Source organism: Paramormyrops kingsleyae, chromosome 4 (assembly GCF_048594095.1).
Source record: "Paramormyrops kingsleyae isolate MSU_618 chromosome 4, PKINGS_0.4, whole genome shotgun sequence".
NCBI classification, from domain to species: domain Eukaryota; kingdom Metazoa; phylum Chordata; class Actinopteri; order Osteoglossiformes; family Mormyridae; genus Paramormyrops; species Paramormyrops kingsleyae.
This window is the reverse complement of record NC_132800.1, coordinates 2,704,083-2,724,862: the sequence shown is the minus strand read 5'-3', so window position 1 is coordinate 2,724,862 and position 20,780 is coordinate 2,704,083. Positions and strand designations below refer to the sequence as shown.

Genomic DNA, 20,780 nt, shown 5'->3' with positions numbered 1-20,780 from the left:
GAATTCAGTTCTTTTCAGGAGGCCCAACACCGTAAGGTAGTGATTAGCGTAATTCCTACAGTTTCATTCAACATGAACGCTGAATTATTATTAGGGGATGGTGCAGTGGTTAGCAATGTTGCCTCACACTTCTAGGGCCAGGGTCGTCTGGGGATTCCTCCAGGTACTCCAGTTATCCCCGCAGTCCATATTGAAGGTCCCAAATTGCCTGTAGATGTGTGCATATGAGTGAATGGTGTGTGAGTGTGCCATGCGATGGGTTGGAACCTCATCCTGGATTGTTCCCTGCCTTGTGCCTGTAGTCTCCAGGATATGACAATCAGTTTCAGAAGATGGGTGTTTATTATTATTGAAAAGAGAACTTTGAAATATTTCTATTATATTTGAAAGTTATATCTAAAATATATAACTGCTACCTGATTCAAATGTTCAGATTGTGGTGAAGTAGAATGGGGAAGGGGGTCAGAAATATAAACAACCCAATTTGACTTTGTCCCCCCGGGAACTCCCACCTACTGACCTACTCGCCATTAACTTAACCTACCAAAGCACAGATTCAACTGCCAAAGAAGGGCAGAGTCGTGTCTCCAAGTACCAAAATAAAAGTAGTTTTCCCTGAGTCACGTGTAATGTTGTTCAAGATACTGATATCAGTTTTGTATCACAATACCAAAAAAGGGTATGATTCTATCACATTTAAATATTTAAGAAATTGTAACGAAGTGGATAAGAACATATGAAATTTACAAATGAGAGGAGGCCATTTGGCCCATTAAGCTTGTTTGGGTTGAACCTAACTAATAGCTCAGAGTTGTTAAAATCTTATCTAGCTCTGATTTAAAGGAACCCAGGGTTTTAGCTTCCGCTACACTAGCAGGAAGACTATTCCATACTCTAACTACACGCTGTGTAAAGAAGTCCTTCTTCAAATTCGTTTTAAAATGTTCCCCGCTAATTTCCACTTATGGCCACGAGTTCTAGTATTTAGACTAAACAGCATTTGGCTGAACAGCATCCAGACCCGTTAGAATCTTATAGACCTGGATCATGTCCCCCCTTAGTCTCCTTTGCTCAAGGCTAAACAGATTCAGCTCAGCTAACCTCTCCTCATAAGACATTCCTCTAAGACCAGGAAACATTCTCGTAGCCCTCAATTGCACCTTTTCTAAGGCAGCAATGTCCTTCTTAAGGTATGGTGACCAAACCTGCACACAATATTCTAGGTGGGGTCTTACCAAGGAATTATATAAATGTAACATCACCTCCCTTGACTTAAACTCCCCACATCTAGAGATATAACCCAACATTCTATTGGCCTTTTTTATTGCTTCCCCACACTGGCGATAGTGGGACATGGAAGCATCAACATGCACACCGAGATCTTTCTCGTAATCAGCTACCTTTATTTCAATGGAACCCATAAAATATCTGTACTTTATATTTCTGCTCCCTGCTGGATTACCTTACATTTATCTGTTAAATTTCATCTGCCGGGTATCAGCCCAGTTGCTAATTAAATCCAGATCCCGTTGTAGCCTCTCTGCTGCTAGATCAGTATCTGCTACACCACCCACCTACAGTAGGTGTCGTCAAATGTTGGATGTACTGAATTTGCACTTAGGATAGAGATACAGTTGTACTCCTTTTACATGTCTCTTGTGTGGAGAAGTTGCATAGATGGAAGATGGAAATTGCTGTTGCCCACTGCCTGCCTCTAGCAGCAGGAGTGAGATATAGTGTTATTTTGGCTTTAAGCTGTGGCAGGCAAAACAACCCAAAAGTTTGACGAAACTGCACCAATGAACAGGACTACGCAGGGCGGACCAATGACCTGCGTGACCCAGTGGGCTGTGCGGCATGGACTACTTTAATTCCACAGCCTACATAAAAGTAGAGCTATGGTAAGAAAAACATGTCAAGCTGTGCAAGGTGAATTGTAGAAACTGAGATAAACAGTACTGAAATACAAAATAGAATTGATGAGGCTCTTGATAGTACAGGGAACAATGTAGAGACTGAAATTAGAAGGCTTAACCTTCCACAGAGGCAGGTTTTCATTTTTCACATAACTTCTCTGGAGAAGCTTCTCGTGGTTACGTAAACATGAGACAAAGGCAAATACGTCTATTAATCGCAAAGGCAGATACCTAAGTAATGGTGCAATCAGGTAATGCTGGTATTTTCATTCATAAATGGCTGATTCTCAAACAGTGGTGTATGCGTATTTCTGTGGCAACAATGGTAGAAACCTCTAAAAAAGATCATTAGCAAAATGTGTATTTGGATATATATTTTTTTTCAGATGCCAAACAATTAGTGGTGGTCCCTTCAGTAGAGACTTGTGCCTTTTCACCTCACCTGAGGCAGCCCTGGATCCTAGAGGTGTTATGACCGTGTGAGCCGGCAGTGAGCGGGGAAGCAAGATCGGGCACACAGAAATCCAAAAATGGGGTTTTATTCAGCTAAACTGACAGACAAGGAATCACACAATAAAATAACATCAATGCAGCCGATTATATTTATTATATATATTATATTTGTGTTGAGTTATTGGTATGAATGCTGCCACAGTTCCTAAAGCAAGAGCCGTTTGTGGGGGACAACATCAAAGGCCTTCTGGAAATCTAAGTAGATCACGTCGAAGGCCTTTTTGTGATCAATTTCACTTGTAGCTTCCTTAAAGAATTCAAGTAGATTCGTTAAACAGAATCTACCTCTCCTAAATCCATGTTGGCTATCCCTCAGAATGTTATTTGCATCCAGGTAATCTACCATTTTCACTTGGATTATAGCTTCCATTACTCTTCCAGTAATGCTAGTTAAACTGATTGGCCTATAGTTTGCTGGATTACTTCTATCCCCTTTTTTGAATATGGGTGTTATATTAGCATGCTTCCAATCTGAAGGTACCACACCCGCAGATAATGATTTCTGGAATATTAAAGTTAAAGGTTGGCTAATAATATCCCTCATCTCTTTTAAAACTATAGGTAAGATGCCATCAGGGCCCTGTGATTTATTTTTTTTGAGTTTAGCTAGGCTTAGTACCACATCAGCCTCAGGTATACATATATTGGTCATAGACGACGCTGTATTCGTACTAATTGGTGGTAAGTTACATGTGTTCTCTACTGTTAACACCCGTGAAAAATAATCATTAAACCCATTTACTATATCAATTTCATTTTCAATTATAAGGCCCTTACTATCCTGCAAATTAGTGATTTCAGCTTTTAGAGCTCTTTTGGAGTTAAAATATTGGAAGAAACCTTTATTGTCATCCTTAGCCTCCAATGCAATTTTTCTTTCTACATCCCTCTTGGATAGTCTAATGTTATTTTTTAACTCTACCTGTAGACTTAGATACTCTTGCTTAATTTTGAAATCATTAGTTATTTTCCAATTGTGGAACAGAGCCCTTTATCTCCTGACTTTATTCTTAATTTACTTAGTAAACCACCTTGGTTGTCGTTTCCTAGATTTAGTTTTGTTTCCTCTTGCACTTGCAACAATGTGCTTTTAAAAAATTCCCATGCCTCTTCAACTGTTTTGCTATTTACCTCCGTCCAGTTTACAGTTTCTAATTAAAGTAATCAAAGCTTCATTAAAATTAGCCTTCCTAACATTGTATACTTTTAATTTCGACTTTGCTCTTCGGACACTAAAATTAACCTCGAATTTAACCATGTTATGATCACTACCGTACTGTCATGTTCAGCGAGTGACGAGCAGGTGAGAGAGGCAAGAGCAGCCAGGTTGAACTAAAGAACGGGGTTTATTACAGACAATCGACAGGACAGGTACACTCACGCATTACCGAGAATGACAGATCTGACTAGACGGAACTTAGACGCGGACTAAATACACATGACAAGCTGGCATTTACAAGAAACAGGTGAGAACAATCAGGTATTAACACGAGGTAAGACGGGGGCGTGGCCCACACGAGGATTTGACGGAGCAGGACGTGACAGAACCCCCCCCCCCCAAAGGCGCGCACACCGGGCTTGCCCGAGGGGAGGCGACGGACGAGACGAGGAACAGGACCTGGAAGACAAAAGGCAAGACATTAACAGGGAACCGGAAACAGAACTGAAACACTGAACAAGAACAGGGACCAGAAAAAGGACAAAACCCGACAGAGGACGGGAAAAGCCGACAGACAAACCAGAACAGGAGACCCAGAAGAAGGGGAGAAAGGCGGAACCAAAGGGGCAGGAGTGAATGGAGGAACAACAGGAGGAGAAGGAGCAGGAACAGGCAGGACGACAGGACGAGCAACAGACACAGGCGGGACAAAGGGAAAGGGGGGAGGAAGAAGGGGAGCCCGAGGGAGCCCAGGCAGGCGACGGGCGGCGGCCGGAGGGGCCGCAGGGGAGAGGGAGAAGGGAGCAGGAGGGGACCACACAGGGACCGAGGGAACGGGACTAGGGAGAAAGTCCCGTTCCTGCTCCTTCTCCTTCTGTTGTTCCTCCATTCACTCCTGCCCCTTTGGTTCCGCCTTTCTCCCCTTCTTCTGGGTCTCCTGTTCTGGTTTGTCTGTCGGCTTTTCCCGTCCTCTGTCGGGTTTTGTCCTTTTTCTGGTCCCTGTTCTTGTTCAGTGTTTCAGTTCTGTTTCCGGTTCCCTGTTAATGTCTTGCCTTTTGTCTTCCAGGTCCTGTTCCTCGTCTCGTCCGTCGCCTCCCCTCGGGCAAGCCCGGTGTGCGCGCCTTTGGGGGGGGGGGGTTCTGTCACGTCCTGCTCCGTCAAATCCTCGTGTGGGCCACGCCCCCGTCTTACCTCGTGTTAATACCTGATTGTTCTCACCTGTTTCTTGTAAATGCCAGCTTGTCATGTGTATTTAGTCCGCGTCTAAGTTCCGTCTAGTCAGATCTGTCATTCTCGATAATGCGTGAGTGTACCTGTCCTGTCGATTGTCTGTAATAAACCCCGTTCTTTAGTTCAACCTGGCTGCTCTTGCCTCTCTCACCTGCTCGTCACTCGCTGAACATGACAGTACGGTAGTGATCATAACATGGTTAAATTCGAGGTTAATTTTAGTGTCCGAAGAGCAAAGTCGAAATTAAAAGTATACAATGTTAGGAAGGCTAATTTTAATGAAGCTTTGATTACTTTAATTAGAAACTGTAAACTGGACGGAGGTAAATAGCAAATCAGTTGAAGAGGCATGGGAATTTTTTAAAAGCACATTGTTGCAAGTGCAAGAGGAAACAAAACTAAATCTAGGAAACGACAACCAAGGTGGTTTACTAAGTAAATTAAGAATAAAGTCAGGAGATAAAGGGCTCTGTTCCACAATTGGAAAATAACTAATGATTTCAAAATTAAGCAAGAGTATCTAAGTCTACAGGTAGAGTTAAAAAATAACATTAGACTATCCAAGAGGGATGTAGAAAGAAAAATTGCATTGGAGGCTAAGGATGACAATAAAGGTTTCTTCCAATATTTTAACTCCAAAAGAGCTCTAAAAGCTGAAATCACTAATTTGCAGGATAGTAAGGGCCTTATAATTGAAAATGAAATTGATATAGTAAATGGGTTTAATGATTATTTTTCACGGGTGTTAACAGTAGAGAACACAAGTAACTTACCACCAATTAGTACGAATACAGCGTCGTCTATGACCAATATATGTATACCTGAGGCTGATGTGGTACTAAGCCTAGCTAAACTCAAAAAAAATAAATCACAGGGCCCTGATGGCATCTTACCTATAGTTTTAAAAGAGATGAGGGATATTATTAGCCAACCTTTAACTTTAATATTCCAGAAATCATTATCTGCGGGTGTGGTACCTTCAGATTGGAAGCATGCTAATATAACACCCATATTCAAAAAAGGGGATAGAAGTAATCCAGCAAACTATAGGCCAATCAGTTTAACTAGCATTACTGGAAGAGTAATGGAAGCTATAATCCAAGGGAAAATGGTAGATTACCTGGATGCAAATAACATTCTGAGGGATAGCCAACATTGATTTAGGAGAGGTAGATCCTGTTTAACGAATCTACTTGAATTCTTTAAGGAAGCTACAAGTGAAATTGATCACAAAAAGGCCTTCGACGTGATCTACTTAGATTTCCAGAAGGCCTTTGATGTTGTCCCCCACAAACGGCTCTTGCTAAAGCTCAAAGCTGTAGGGATTTTAGGAACTGTGGCAGCATTCATACCAATAACTCAACACAAATATAATATATATAATAAATATAATCGGCTGCATTGATGTTGTTTTATTGTGTGATTCCTTGTCTGTCAGTTTAGCTGAATAAAACCCCGTTTTTGGATTTCTGTGTGCCCGATCCTGCTTCCCCGCTCACTGCTGGCTCACACGGTCATAACACCTCTAGGATCCAGGGCTGCCTCAGGTGAGGTGAAAAGGCACAAGTCTCTACTGAAGAGACCACCACTAATTGTTTGGCATCTGAAAAAAAATATATATCCAAATACACATTTTGCTAATGATCTTTTTTAGAGGTTTCTACCATTTTTGCCACAGAAATACGCATACACCACTGTTTGAGAATCAGCCATTTATGAATGAAAATACCAGCATTACCTGATTGCACCATTACTTAGGTATCTGCCTTTGCGATTAATAGACGTATTTGCCTTTGTCTCATGTTTACGTAGCCACGAGAAGCTTCTTGAGAGAAGTTATGTGAAAAATGAAAACCTGCCTCTGTGGAAGGTTAAGCCTTCTAATTTCAGTCTCTACATTGTTCCCTGTACCTTCAAGGGCCTCATCAATTCTATTTTGTATTTCAGTACTGTTTATCTCAGTTTCTACAATTCACCTTGCACAGCTTGACATGTTTTTCTTACCATAGCTCTACTTTTATGTAGGCTGTGGAATTAAAGTAGTCCATGCCGCACAGCCCACTGGGTCACGCAGGTCATTGGTCTGCCCTGCGTAGTCCTGTTCATTGGTGCAGTTTCATCAAACTTTTGGGTTGTTTTGCTTGCCACAGCTTAAAGCCAAAATAACACTATATCTCACTCCTGCTGCTAGAGGCAGGCAGTGGGCAACAGCAATTTCCATCTTCCATCTATGCAACTTCTCCACACAAGAGACATGTAAAAGGAGTACAACTGTATCTCTATCCTAAGTGCAAATTCAGTACTTCCAACATTTGACGACACCTACTGTAGGTGGGTGGTGTAGCAGATACTGATCTAGCAGCAGAGAGGCTACAACGGGATCTGGATTTAATTAGCAACTGGGCTGATACCCGGCAGATGAAATTTAACAGATAAATGTAAGGTAATCCAGCAGGGAGCAGAAATATAAAGTACAGATATTTTATGGGTTCCATTGAAATAAAGGTAGCTGATTATGAGAAAGATCTCGGTGTGCATGTTGTTGCTTCCATGTCCCACTATCACCAGTGTGGGGAAGCAATAAAAAAGGCCAATAGAATGTTGGGTTATATCTCTAGATGTGGGGAGTTTAAGTCAAGGGAGGTGATGTTACACTTATATAATTCCTTGGTAAGACCCCACCTAGAATACTGTGTGCAGGTTTGGTCACCATACCTCAAGAAGGACATTGCTGCCTTAGAAAAGGTGCAACGAAGAGCTACGAGAATGATTCCTGGTCTTAGAGGAATGTCTTATGAGGAGAGGTTAGCTGAGCTGAATCTGTTTAGCCTTGAGCAAAGGAGACTAAGGGGGGACATGATCCAGGTCTATAAGATTCTAACGGGTCTGGATGCTGTTCAGCCAAATGCTGTTTAGTCTAAATACTAGAACTCGTGGCCATAAGTGGAAATTAGCGGGGAACATTTTAAAACGAATTTGAAGGACTTCTTTACACAGCGTGTAGTTAGAGTATGGAATAGTCTTCCTGCTAGTGTAGCGGAAGCTAAAACCCTGGGTTCCTTTAAATCAGAGCTAGATAAGATTTTAACAACTCTGAGCTATTAGTTAGGTTCAACCCAAACAAGCTTAATGGGCCAAATGGCCTCCTCTCATTTGTAAATTTCATATGTTCTTATCCACTTCGTTACAATTTCTTAAATATTTAAATGTGATAGAATCATACCCTTTTTTGGTATTGTGATACAAAACTGATATTAGTATCTTGAACATTACACGTGACTCAGGGAAAACTACTTTTATTTTGGTACTTGGAGACACGACTCTGCCCTTCTTTGGCAGTTGAATCTGTGCTTTGGTAGGTTAAGTTAATGGCGAGTAGGTCAGTAGGTGGGAGTTCCCGGGGGGACAAAGTCAAATTGGGTTGTTTATATTTCTGACCCCCTTCCCCAATCTACTTCACCTCAATCTGAACATTTGAATCAGGCAGCAGTTATAGATTTTCGATATAACTTTCAAATATAATAGAAATATTTCAAAGTTCCCTTTTCAATAATAATATCCACCCATCTTCTGAAACTGATTGTCATATCCTGGAGACTACAGGCACAAGGCAGGGAACAATCCAGGATGAGGTTCCAACCCATCGCATGGCACACTCACACACCATTCACTCATATGCGCACATCTACAGGCAATTTGGGACCTTCAATATGGACCGCGGGGATAACCGGAGTACCTGGAGGAATCCCCAGACGACCCTGGCCCTAGAAGTGTGAGGCAACATTGCTAACCACTGCACCATCCCCTAATAATAATTCAGCGTTCATGTTGAATGAAACTGTAGGAATTACGCTAATCACTACCTTACGGTGTTGGGCCTCCTGAAGAGAACTGAATTCAGATCAGTTGTGTAAGCTATGAAGAGGAAAGTGCTGCCTTTAGTACGACTAACCATTCACTTCTGTACGCCATTTGTATTGTCATTATCTAAATATGCAGTTTCACTTTATTTGAGGTTTGGACTGGTATTCATCTGTGAGGATCATACACAGACAGGAACATCAACAGTCTCTTCACATGTCTGTGCACTTTCCTGAGATGTCCGTGCCTTCTGTCAGCCTCCTGAGATGTCTGTGCCCTGTGTTAGTCACCGGTGCAGTAGAATGACCTTGCATTATAATTCCAGATTTTCTCATATACTAATAGGAAGGTAGATTTATGATGACTTTAGCTCAGTATCACTACTGCTCAATCACATATTTACCAAAATAACAGAAAACCACTAACAACTAATGTGAATTCAAAATATCAGAAGAGACCGGGAATACTTTTGTAATAACTATAGGCCCTTTAAATATATAGGGCTGGGAATTGTTTTTAAAAAATGAATTACTTGTATACAGTTTTCCATGACTGATTATGATTAATCACACCAAGTATTAATATTTGTAAAAATAACAACAGTTTATTGAACCCCATGGAGAAATCCTCTTTATGCCTCCCTCAACTTGCTCTCTGTAGGTGAGAGCAAGCTGGCTGTGAAGGGTAGCCACCTGTCGTGGTGCCCATGGAGCTGGGGGTTAAGGGCCTTGCTCAAAGACCTGCAGAAATGCCAAAGCTGACCTTGAACTGGTGACCTTCTGATCACAGGCACAAAAGCTTAGGCCAGGGGTGGCCAACTGTATCCACAAAGGGCCGGTGTGTATGCAGGTTTTCGTTGCAACTCCCTAATTAGAGGACTGATTGGCCGAAGAGTCCTCACATCTGGGTTTGAACAGCTGACCTAAAGGTTATCCCAAAAACCCACATACACACCAGCCCTTTGTGGATACGATTGGCCACCCCTGGCTTAGGCCACTGAGGCAAACACTGTCTTTAACAAAAATGCACAAATATTTATATGATAAATTTATGCAGAATTAACAAAGGACAGACATTGGTCATTGTCACAAACTCATTACCAAACTATATTCATTTATATTCTAAAACATAGAGAAAAACACACACTCAAATTATTCAACTTGTCTAAATTGTCAATATCACTTCTAGGATGAACGGTTTTACCATTTATTTCTGTAATACACAAGTATTTCATGACATCCAGTGCAACTGACTTGAAAAAAATTAAGGCCACTAAGATGAAGACAAAACAGAAAATGACAAAGCAAAAATATACATCTTGTGAAACAAATTGTGAGATTCAAAACAGCTTATGTATTCTTGATAATGATTTTTGGCTGCCTATTTGAAGAAAATTAAATAAATCAGACCAACAAATGGCAAACTATTAATACACCTAAAAAGGCAAGGTACTGCTCTACACAACATACCCAAATTTCACCGTAATATTTTTTTATTCTGAAAGTTCGCCAGAATGACCCATATTGTAATATTTAATGGTTTAACTTGTAAATAAGTACAAGCATAACTGCTTTCAAAAAGGCTTGAGAAATGGCAAAAAAAAAAGGACTAGTTCTGCAGATCCAGACATTTGTCAGCGCAAATTCCAAACGGTAACGGTAATTCGTTTTTTTCTGTAATTCGTTAGTCTTGCGGTAATTCGTCTGCTTCTAGGTAGCTACATAAGGCTAATGCTGCATGCACAGAAAACATGACGAGGAAAAAGAAAATAATTTTCTCTCAATGATGAATATAGACTCAAAGCTTATGATTAACTGCCAAAAACGAGCCAACAAGATGCAGCAGCGAAACTACAATAAGCTACATTTTATGTACAGTTCTGTATGGTATAGTATTTGAATTACACACAGTTCAGTAAAGTCATACAGTACTGTAATTAGACACACCACCGGCGTTTCAAATGTTGATTTTGAAAAAGTCACAATTCAGTAAAATTCAATTCAAGTCACACAAGTTCAATTACATGTACTGAAACGTCACTGAATACACTAGTGTAATTTTTCAGTAACATTTCCCTGTGTGAATCCGCTCGTGTCTCTTTAGGTTTCCTAAATGGCTGAAGCCCTTCCCACACTGGGAGCACTGGCAGGGACACTCCCCTGTGTGAATCTGTTGGTGTCTCTTGAGGCTTCCTGACTCACTAAAGCTCTTCCCACACTGAGAGCACTGGTAGGGCCTCTCCCCTGTGTGAATCCGCTGGTGTGTCTTGAGATTTCCTAACTGACGAAAGCTCTTCCCACACTGGGAGCACTGGTAGGGCCTCTCCCCTGTGTGAATTTGTTGGTGTCTCTTTAGGTCTCCTAAACGGCTGAAGTCCTTCCAACACTGGGAGCACTGGTAGGGCCTCTCCCCCGTGTGAATCCGCTGGTGTGTCTGTAGGTTTCCTAAATGTCTGAAGCTCTTCTCACACAGGGAGCACTGGTAGGGCTTCTCTCCTGTGTGAATTTGTTGGTGTGTCTTGAGGTTTCCTAACCGACTAAAGCTCTTCCCACAGTGGCAGCACTGGTAGGGCCTCTCTCCTGTGTGAATTTGTTGGTGTGTCTTGAGGTTTCCTGACTCACTAAAGCTCTTCCCACACTGGGAGCACTGGTAGGGCCTCTCTCCTGTGTGAATTTGTTGGTGTGTCTTGATGTTTCCTGACTCACTAAAGCTCTTCCCACACTGGGAGGGCCTCTCCCCGGTGTGAATCAGTTGATGTTTCTTGAGGCTTCCTGACACACTAAAGCTCTTCCCACACTGGGAGCAATGGTAGGGCCTCTCCCCTGTGTGAATCCGCTGGTGTGTCTGTAGGTTTGCTAAATATCTGAAGCTCTTCTCACATTGGGAGCACTGGTAGGGCCTCTCTCCTGTGTGAATTTGTTGGTGTGTCTTGAGGTTTCCTAACCGACTAAAGCTCTTCCCACACTGGCAGCACTGGTAGGGCCTCTCTCCTGTGTGAATTTGTTGGTGTGTCTTGAGGTTTCCTGACTCACTAAAGCTCTTCCCACACTGGGAGCACTGGTAGGGCCTATCCCCGGTGTGAATCAGTTGATGTTTCTTGAGGCTTCCTGACTCACTAAAGCTCTTCCCACACTGGGAGCACTGGTAGGGCCTCTCCCCCGTGTGAATGAGTTGATGTTTCTTGAGGCTTCGTGACTCACTAAAGCTCTTCCCACACTGGGAGCACTGGTACGGACTCTCTCCTGTGTGAATTCGTTGGTGTCTCTTGAGGTTTCCCAACTCACTAAAGCTCTTCCCACACTGGGAGCACTGGTAGGGCTTCTCTCCTGTGTGAATTTGTTGGTGTGTCTTGAGGTTTCCTAACCGACTAAAGCTCTTCCCACACTGGGAGCACTGGTAGGGCCTCTCTCCTGTGTGAATTTGTTGGTGTGTCTTGAGGTTTCCTGACAGACTAAAGCTCTTCCCACACTGGGAGCACTGGTAGGGCCTCTCCCCGGTGTGAATCAGTTGATGTTTCTTGAGGCTTCCTGACTCACTAAAGCTCTTCCCACACTGGGAGCACTGGTAGGGCCTCTCTCCTGTGTGAATTCGTTGGTGTCTCTTGAGGCTTCTTGACTCACTAAAGCTCTTCCCACACTCAGAACACTGACAGGATGAATTCTCCGTGCAAGTCTGCCTGTTTATTTTACAGCCTCGGTTTATACTCGGTTTATACATCTTATCACTCTGGGAACCCTGTCGAACCGTCAGTGTGTCTGTGTTTGCTTCTTCCAGGGTACTGAGTGTGTCTGTACTGAGCTGAGCGGCACTGGGGCCAGCAGACACTGGTGAATGCTCAGCTGTGTTTACTGATCCAGGCCTCAGTTCAATGACATACTCCTTAGGGTGAGATTTTTTGGTACATCGGTGCAGACCAATGTCTGTGGTATAGAATGGACCCTGAAAACAAGCGATGATTTGGGAGGATTCACCCGCTCTCCTTGCTGGGGGCAAGATAGAGACAAGTCACTCAGTACTGAGATGGGACAGGGTTAATACAAAGTCAGGAAAAAAGCAAATAAGAAACACAGACATCTTCCAAAGAGCCTTCATTACTACATAAGCAGTCCATGTTCACAGTGTGCTGTTGATGCTGCAATCTCTGCCATGCCTGAACTGCACAGAGTAACAACACTACTAGTTTGAAATGGCAACCTGAAGCACAGAGTATTTCCTCCAAATGTACCAAAACAATTGCAGGTTTGATGGTATACGTTAGTACGGGGGTGCCCAACTCCAGTCTTGGAGGGCCGGAGCTCTGTGTAGCTTAGTTCTTTACATGTTCCACCATAAATGATTCAGCTCAAGAGCTGTGTGGTAAGTAGCACAAGGAGTTGAATCAGATGTGTTAAATGAGGGGAAACCCAAAAACGTGCAGGGCTCTGGTCCTCCAGGACTGGAGTTGGGCACTCCTGCGTTAGTAGCTAAAATCACCTGGGTTTGGAGGTTTCACACACCGTTTGCCCCTGCTATCAGTGACTAACAGCAGAGAACCAGTCAGCTCCTCCTCAGTCACATTCTGAACCACTGCACCCTTCACCTTCTGTCACAAAAAACAAACAAGGCAGAATAAGCTGTTCACCTCATAAAATTATACAGCTGGTTCTACTGGCTTAGACAAACAGAACAGCAGAAAGCAAAATTACATAAAGGTTAGACATTAAACTGAAATTATGTCTGGTGTGACCTACCGTTGGCCACTTTTGAAATTAACATACACAAATTAAACCACCTCAGAATGGACAAGTGACATTTGTGAAGAGACCCACATACACTTAATTTTACCTTGTAGGTGCTCTCGTTCGCAGTCCCTTCAGCCTCAGATATCAGGTATTCCTTCTCTTTTTTAACCTCTCCTACACCCTGCTGGGAAGGTTTCTGGTTTGTACAGCAGCTGGTTTTACTGCAGGAAGGCATCTGCTGAAACCAAAATGAAATTAAATTCAGTGAGACTGTGCCAGTTAATCAGTGTGTTGAAATGCACCATAACCCTTAACCCCACCTAATAAAGTCACCTTGACACTTGACAACAGCTATAAACATTAATAACTTTGTGTGTCATGTGACACACACACTAAGACACACATTCTCATACACACAGACTAAACAAGCACCTGACTTACAGTTCAGTCGAACTCATGGATATCAGGGGTGGATATACCACGACTGTTCCCCCTGTAGTCATGTCTATGTTAGGCAGATTGCGGCTTCTGAGAATATTGGACTGGCGAGGTAGAGCGCAGACGCTAGGAGCTGAGTGGAAGCGGTGCGCTCAGAAACAAGAGGTGAAGGTGGTGAAGGCAGCTTAGAGGCTGGTGGGGAACAGCTTACCCACCACCACTGACATTTACACCATCAGATGCAAGAGAAGGGCTTTTGCATTGAGGGACCCCACCCACTCAGCAGGAGGCCGAGCAGCATCAAGAGTAGGACCAGACTGTGTAATGTGTATGAATTAGAGGTCGACCGATATATCGGCCGGCCGATATATCGGGCCGATATTTAGCATTTTTTAATGTATCGGCATCAGCCGATATCCGAGTGCACTACGCCGATTTTCAGACAGGCACGTCTGCGGGCAGCCCAGTGTTATTGTTGCTGTGGAACACGTGACCCATGCTGCCTTGTGCAGGACCACAGCCAGAAGTTTTGGAAGAGTCCTGGGATAAAACGGTAAGGCTTAAATTCTGATCTTTCAATGACCTGTTTATTTAAGTAGTTTGCTATGAAATGTTGCTTTAAAAGAAAACGCGAATTACGCTATTGGGAACTGGGGTAATGATAATGAGCCTTCAACCAACTGTAGCTTACAGGTAACATTAAGGATCATTGATCCTAATAGAGATCGTTTTGTGTGCTTATTGGTGGGCTCACAGACGTTTTTTAATCGTTAAAAATCATTTTAATTGTTAACATTTTAATTATCATATCAGCCCGATGTTATGAGTTATGTTTTTTTTCTTGTGTCGGAGAGTTTCACTCTGAGTGTGTGGGGCGGAGAAGGCAGCTCTCAAATACTGCAGCGTGTGTGAGAGTTGCGTTACTCTGCCCTGATCAGAGACAGCGCCGTCCTCGGAGACACAGAGCTGCTAAGAACAATACATGGTGGAGAAAAGTGTTTGTTCGAAAGCGTGTCATACCATTTACTTGAGCTGATGCTGACAATGGTCCTTCTGTGCAACTTTTTTTCATTTGAGACCAGAGATTCAAACAATTTGTCAGACGTCTAGATAAAAAGTGCATGACTTTGCGCAGTTAGTTCCCTCATTAAACATGTCTATCCTTTATACGGGCTTATACGTAGACAACGTCACAATCACTAGGGGCTTATGTTGTCCTTTCATACAAGGCTGTGCAATACGACAGTTATTTTATTTTCCGGGATCACTAGATTCTGATTGTGAATTTGGCTTTAAGCTATCTGTCTAACAACAGAAACAACATGTTAGTGTACACTACTCATCATACCATGATGCACTTAGTGTTTTTTTTTTCTTCAAAATGTATGAGTGTAATTGTTTTAATGTGCATGGAATACTGGAATTGTAGAATGAATTGAAGATGAAGGTACTATAATAAAAATTCTAACCTTGCATTTATTCTTCTGTTTTAGTAATTGCTGTCTGGTGGCTGAACAAAAATCTAATCCTGTATGGCAGCATTTCACAAAGCCAACACCAGGAAAAGCCAGGTGCAATATCTGCAGCAGACTGGTGAGCTTGGGAGCTGAAGAATGAGTTTGCTGCTAAAGAGATTCTGAAGCTGCTATCTTTATTGTTTATAAGTTTAAGTTGTTTATAAGTTGTATTGTGTTTTTGTTAAGTTTATATTTAAATTTACACAAGTCAGTATTCAATAAATGCTAAGTTGAGAAATTTTGTGTATCGTTTGTTATTATTAATGTGATATTTTATCATGCAAATAGAGGGGAAAACGTCCAACAGCAATACTGACAGACGGTTAAAGGACACATACTGTACAAGTGGTGTTATGCTAATTGGCATTGCAATTTCAAGACGGTCCCTAAATTTTCCAGCAGTTTTGTGTGAGCAGAAGGATATTCCCGATTTGCTTTGTATTTTTAATTCACATTGGTGGAGAATGTGGAGCCAACTAAAAGTGTGAAATATTTTCCTTGTTTAACTTCACATGTGGAGCCTAATCTAAAAAGAATTGCCGTCATGATCCCGGAGATATTGCAGTTTACATGTCAGTAAATGTAGCGAATATCGAACATAAAACCAACTTCACCGCGGTCTCGCACCTCCAGTAGTCTTCTTTTCTGGATAATCTTTTACTCTCACCCAAGTAGCGAGATTGTTGAGTGCCGACTACAATTGTTATAATATTGAAGTAAAATTACTTTTAATCGAGTACAGAATTTGACTACTTTATCACTTCTGCAAACATATAAGCATGTTTTCCGTAACTAAAGGACTCCCGGTAGAATACGCAACTAGCTAGCTACATTTGCAGTCACAGATACAAACCCACTCCCCACAAACGCCTTACCGTGCCGCAAATGCCTCCTCCTGTTAGTGACTAGAAAGTGGTTTCCATTAACGGCTTTCACTCGTAATTAAACCCACAATTTTAATGTCTACTAACCGCTGCAGACTGATCGAATAATGGCGGCGCCTCCCCATCCTTTTGACTTCACTCGCGCCGCGCGCCGCGTCCTGATTGGAGGGCAGTGTGGCTGCCCGATCTGCGGACGTATGCGCACACTGGTTTTCCGTGTACGTCACTATTGATCTGTAGTAGGCCCCATAGATATATATAGAATGACTAGATGTATTATGACGAGGTCTAGAGCATAGATATATATATAGAATGACTAGATGTATTATGACGAGGTCTAGAGCGTCCGCACAGGTCGGCCATCTTACCACAGGCTGGCTTTCTGGCGGGATCATTCGAACCTGAGGTAAACGGAGGTAAGGTAAGTGACCTGCACAAACGTTAATACTCTTATCTCGCTGAAATCTTGATGGATTTACAAACTGTGTGTTTTCTTACAAACATTATTAACGTGGTTATAGTTCTGGATGCTTGAACATGTTGAAATCGCAGCTTTTCTCCTCGAAAAAAAAAAAGACTTAATCGTGCAGTTTAGTTGTGTATCACGCCTAGCTAGGCTACTAGCTATCCAGTAATTTGGGGCGAGGCAGAATTACGCTTTCTTTTCAATATAATACACACATTATAAACATGATTTAACTGAATTTACACATGATTTACTGTCTGGTTGGTTTGTTAAAACGTCTTACATTATGATTTCTACAGGAAATTGCTGACAAGATGCCAGACTTTTGTGCCGCCTATGTCTGCTGTAACCGCCGTTGTCTCGAAACGAGAACCCGAGGGATCACCTTTCACCTGTAGGATGTTACAATATTATGAATTATTTTTAGGATAATCGTTAGTTACTTAGTGGAAGTATGTACATATTACATAATAGTATTGCTAGATTGTTGTTGACACAAGGTTTAGAATATTTTGTTTAACGTACATAATCACTGAATGTTTGAATATAGTTTGTGTGTTTATCTTATTCTTGAAGTACATACATACATGCTTACACAGTTACCCCAACATATGATAATCTAGGTGTTTACTTGTGTCCTTGGCCTTAAATGGAAAGATGGATTTAAAATGTTGACAATAATTGATATATCTGGGTACATTTCTCACTTTTGTAAGGTTTCCCAAATCCAGAGAGAGGAGGAGGAAGTGGGAAGTTGCCCTAAGAAGGGACGGTTTTGCTGCCACTGACAGGACACTGATCTGCAGTGAGCACTTCAAGACCGAGGACTTCGACAGGACCGGGCAGACTGTGCGGATTAAAGATGGTGTTGTGCCATCCATTTTCAGCTTCCCAGCACATCTTCAAAGGGTATGTCTATCACTGACCAAAAATAATTTAAGGTGTATAAGACTGATATATCAATATACACGTGATTAAATGTGATCCGTTTTTGTTTCTGCAAGGTATACAATTTGTTGTTTATTACAGCACATTTAGACACTCAAAACTACTTTATTTTAGTCAGTAGCAATAAGAAGCACAACAACTTCAAGACAACTAGAAGACAACCTGCCAATGGACTTGATGCCTGATGTAAGTATTTGCAAGTGAAATGTCACAACTAATGATAGCATCATATAGGTAAGGGATAATGTATAGAATGCCGGTCATTATTGGGAAAATAAGTCCCGACAGGGTGAACAGGACCCCGACACACAGCGGAGGGACTTATTCCCAATAATGACCGGCGTTCTATACATTATCCCGCTTATTACACGGCTACTTTCCAAAACGAAACAATAAACTCTCCACGATATGACTCTTTAGCCTACATAGCCTAGGCTATAGCCTATTTGTTACCATTCATCGTGGCTTTTGCTGAGAAACAAATAGATTACAGTTTTAACATAGGCTTGAATGTTGGGAAGGCCCATTCAAGTGAATGGAACTTTCTGCAGCCCTCTGAAAAGCCGTGTAATAACTTGTAATATTAAATCCTTTATCTTGGTGGTACCCAGAAAGGTCTATGATGGTGTTAGTAGTCTATGAGCCCAGTATTATTTGAGGTGGTACTCTGTTAAAAAAAAAAAAAAAAAACTACTGGCTATCTCACTTTCTCTGTCACTCCTACACTAGAATGAATAAACATTTGTGAACATCGAAACTACACCCAGGGGTAGACAACCTTTACATTTTGTGTCCAGAGCCACAACACATATTTTTGCCTTACAAGTGGAGAAGCCTATACAATTTCTTAAAAGTATGCTGTTGTGTTGTCTGTTGAAGAACTGTAGAACCCAAAAATGTATTCAGGCTCGCAGAATTGAGATTGAATTGAAGATTGAATTCTTGAAAAAAAAGTTTTTATTATTTTGCCAATACAACAGGGAGCAACTGCAGAGAGGAGAGTGAGGAGGTTGAGGCACAAGCGGGAGCGCAAGCTGCAGGCCACTGAGCACTTGTATGCATTGCCTGCTTCCCCTAAGGCTATAAAGGCCAAATTGCAACAGGCCTTAGTGAGACAGAGGAAACTGCAGCGGGAGAAGAGTGATGCCTTGAGGAGAGAGAAGAGGGCCAAGAACAACCTGCGACAGAAACTCAACAAATCAGTCCTTTTCAAAGGGTATTAGTCCAATGTGGGTCTCTGGTGGGTCTTCCAGTGAGGATGGACACTGGTTACAGCGGCCCTCACAACCCACCCCCACCCCCCTTCCAGTGAGGATGGACACTGGTTACAGCGGCCCTCACAACCCACCCCCACCCTCCCCTTTCCCGTGAGGATGAACACTGGGTTACAGCGGCCCTCACAACCCCACACCACCACCCCACCCCTTTCAAGTGTGCATATTGTATAGTTCTCTGCAAACCTATGGTGGCATCATGCCTTCAGTGTGCATATTGTATGTAGTTCTCTGCAAACCTATGGTGGCATCATGCCTTCAGTGTGTATATTGTATGTAGTTCTCTGCAAACCTATGGTGGCATCATGCCTTCAGTGTGCATATTGTATGTAGTTCTCTGCAAACCTATGGTGGCATCATGCCTTCAGTGTGTCTTGAACAACCACACATAAAAGGTTGCGCACATTATATTGGTATTTTATCGTATTTGGCTGTAGATAGATTTATGAGTAAAGTTACCAACACAATAGATTGGCCGTAACACACTCACCCATTTTAAAATCACATTCCCTCTCTCTGTCTCTCTCTCTCACTTTCTCACAAACACACATACAGACACAGGGAGAGAATGTTAACTTTTTTCTATTATTTTGTCCGAATGCACCAGAATGCTCCGTTTGTATGTAAAAATGACACATTCACCAGCCGCCACTGATCATGAGTTATAGTAATGCTAACCCACTCTTATCAGGCCCAGCTGGATGAGGACCAGAACCAGCACCACTGGGACACCTTTGTTACTTCGCTAAATTTTTAATGAAAATGTAAAAAAAAAAAAAAATCCATCAAATGTCTCTAACACCTCTGTCTAAACATTGATTTTAATAAATCTTCAAAAATCTTTGAAAAGTGCCTTTATAATGTCTAAACAAACTGTTTACTACCATTTTATGTGTAAAAATATTTTTATTAACAATTTGGAAATATGGACTTTAGTTCTTTGTGCTGTGTTATAGTCATCACTGTACAGGGTGGGGATTTTAACATGCAGCGTTTCTTGATGTATATTTGTTAAGGGAAATCTTGTAGGCTTAGTCTACCTATTCTAGAACATTATTCTATTTTTTAGAACATAAGATAATTATTCAAAAGTATTCAGTGTCATAACTACATATTTGACGTTTATAATAAATCAAACTGTTTGAAAATCGGTTAAAAATTGAGCACGTTATGGCTATTTAAAAATTACATGTTTTACTATCAACACAATATTTTGGTTGAGCGAGCAGCCTGTGGTAAGATGGCCGCCATATGCGGACGTTCGACTCCGTTGGCCAGCAACGCAGACGAGACATCTAGTCATTCTATAGATATCTATGGTAGGCCCAATCCCAAACCGGTTGTCACTACCGAAAATGTTACACCTACCGAAAATGTAACTTCCGCTACTACGCATGCGCACATTCATCACGCATGCGTCCACGAAACCACATTTTCTGGCACTTCTTTATTACGCATGCGTAATGTACACTTCCACAGGCCCGATACTGCGCATGTATTCACATTTTGTGAGATGGGTCATTGATGTTTATATTTGTAGTTCAGCCGTCACTTTAGTGTGGTATTTAAACCATATTGCTTTGCCGATTGTAATATTTGCATCTGTGTGCGCGTTGTTTGTAGTGCCTGACAGTAATCTTACATAAGGTTTTTCCCAAGGGTATTGCTGAATAGATGCCTTTTCTTTAGAAAACGTAATAAAATTGGGGTGTACAGTATATCAATGTTGTGTACCCATATTGCTTATCAAGGGGCTGTGATATATGTACAGCATTTTCTAAAAAAAGAAAAATCACACCAAAATAATAGTTAAGAACTTTTATTTGCACAACATAAACAATGTTTATGTTGTG

General features: G+C 41.8%; 1 protein-coding gene and 2 long non-coding RNA genes across 9 annotated transcripts in view; 1 reads left to right on the top strand and 2 right to left on the bottom strand.

Moving 5' to 3' along the window:
- LOC140588666 (uncharacterized) overlaps window positions 1-20,780 on the bottom strand; it is a 146,906-nt gene that overhangs the window by 125,696 nt on the left and 430 nt on the right. The window lies entirely within an intron of this gene.
- On the bottom strand, window positions 9,258-16,505 carry LOC140588641 (uncharacterized). 4 transcript variants are annotated; one of them, XM_072710451.1, is made up of 5 exons: window positions 16,231-16,505; window positions 13,504-13,635; window positions 13,153-13,261; window positions 12,649-12,662; window positions 9,258-12,558 (listed from the first exon to the last, which is right to left on the bottom strand). In XM_072710451.1, the coding sequence occupies exons 2-5, from the start codon at window positions 13,633-13,635 to the stop codon at window positions 10,741-10,743; spliced, it is 2,073 nt and encodes a 690-aa protein (XP_072566552.1). In that variant the 5' UTR covers window positions 16,231-16,505; the 3' UTR covers window positions 9,258-10,740. The 4 variants fall into 4 exon arrangements, with proteins under 4 accessions (XP_072566552.1, XP_072566550.1, XP_072566549.1 ...); XM_072710449.1 differs by having other exon boundaries at window positions 9,258-12,662; window positions 13,504-13,638; XM_072710448.1 differs by having other exon boundaries at window positions 9,258-12,662.
- Window positions 16,490-19,768, top strand: LOC140588651 (uncharacterized). Of its 4 annotated transcripts, none has more exons than XR_011989788.1 (5): window positions 16,490-16,655; window positions 17,005-17,099; window positions 17,422-17,614; window positions 17,768-17,839; window positions 18,634-19,768. It is a non-coding gene; the product is annotated as an uncharacterized lncRNA (long non-coding RNA). The 4 variants fall into 4 exon arrangements; XR_011989787.1 differs by having other exon boundaries at window positions 16,490-16,660; XR_011989786.1 differs by having other exon boundaries at window positions 16,501-17,099.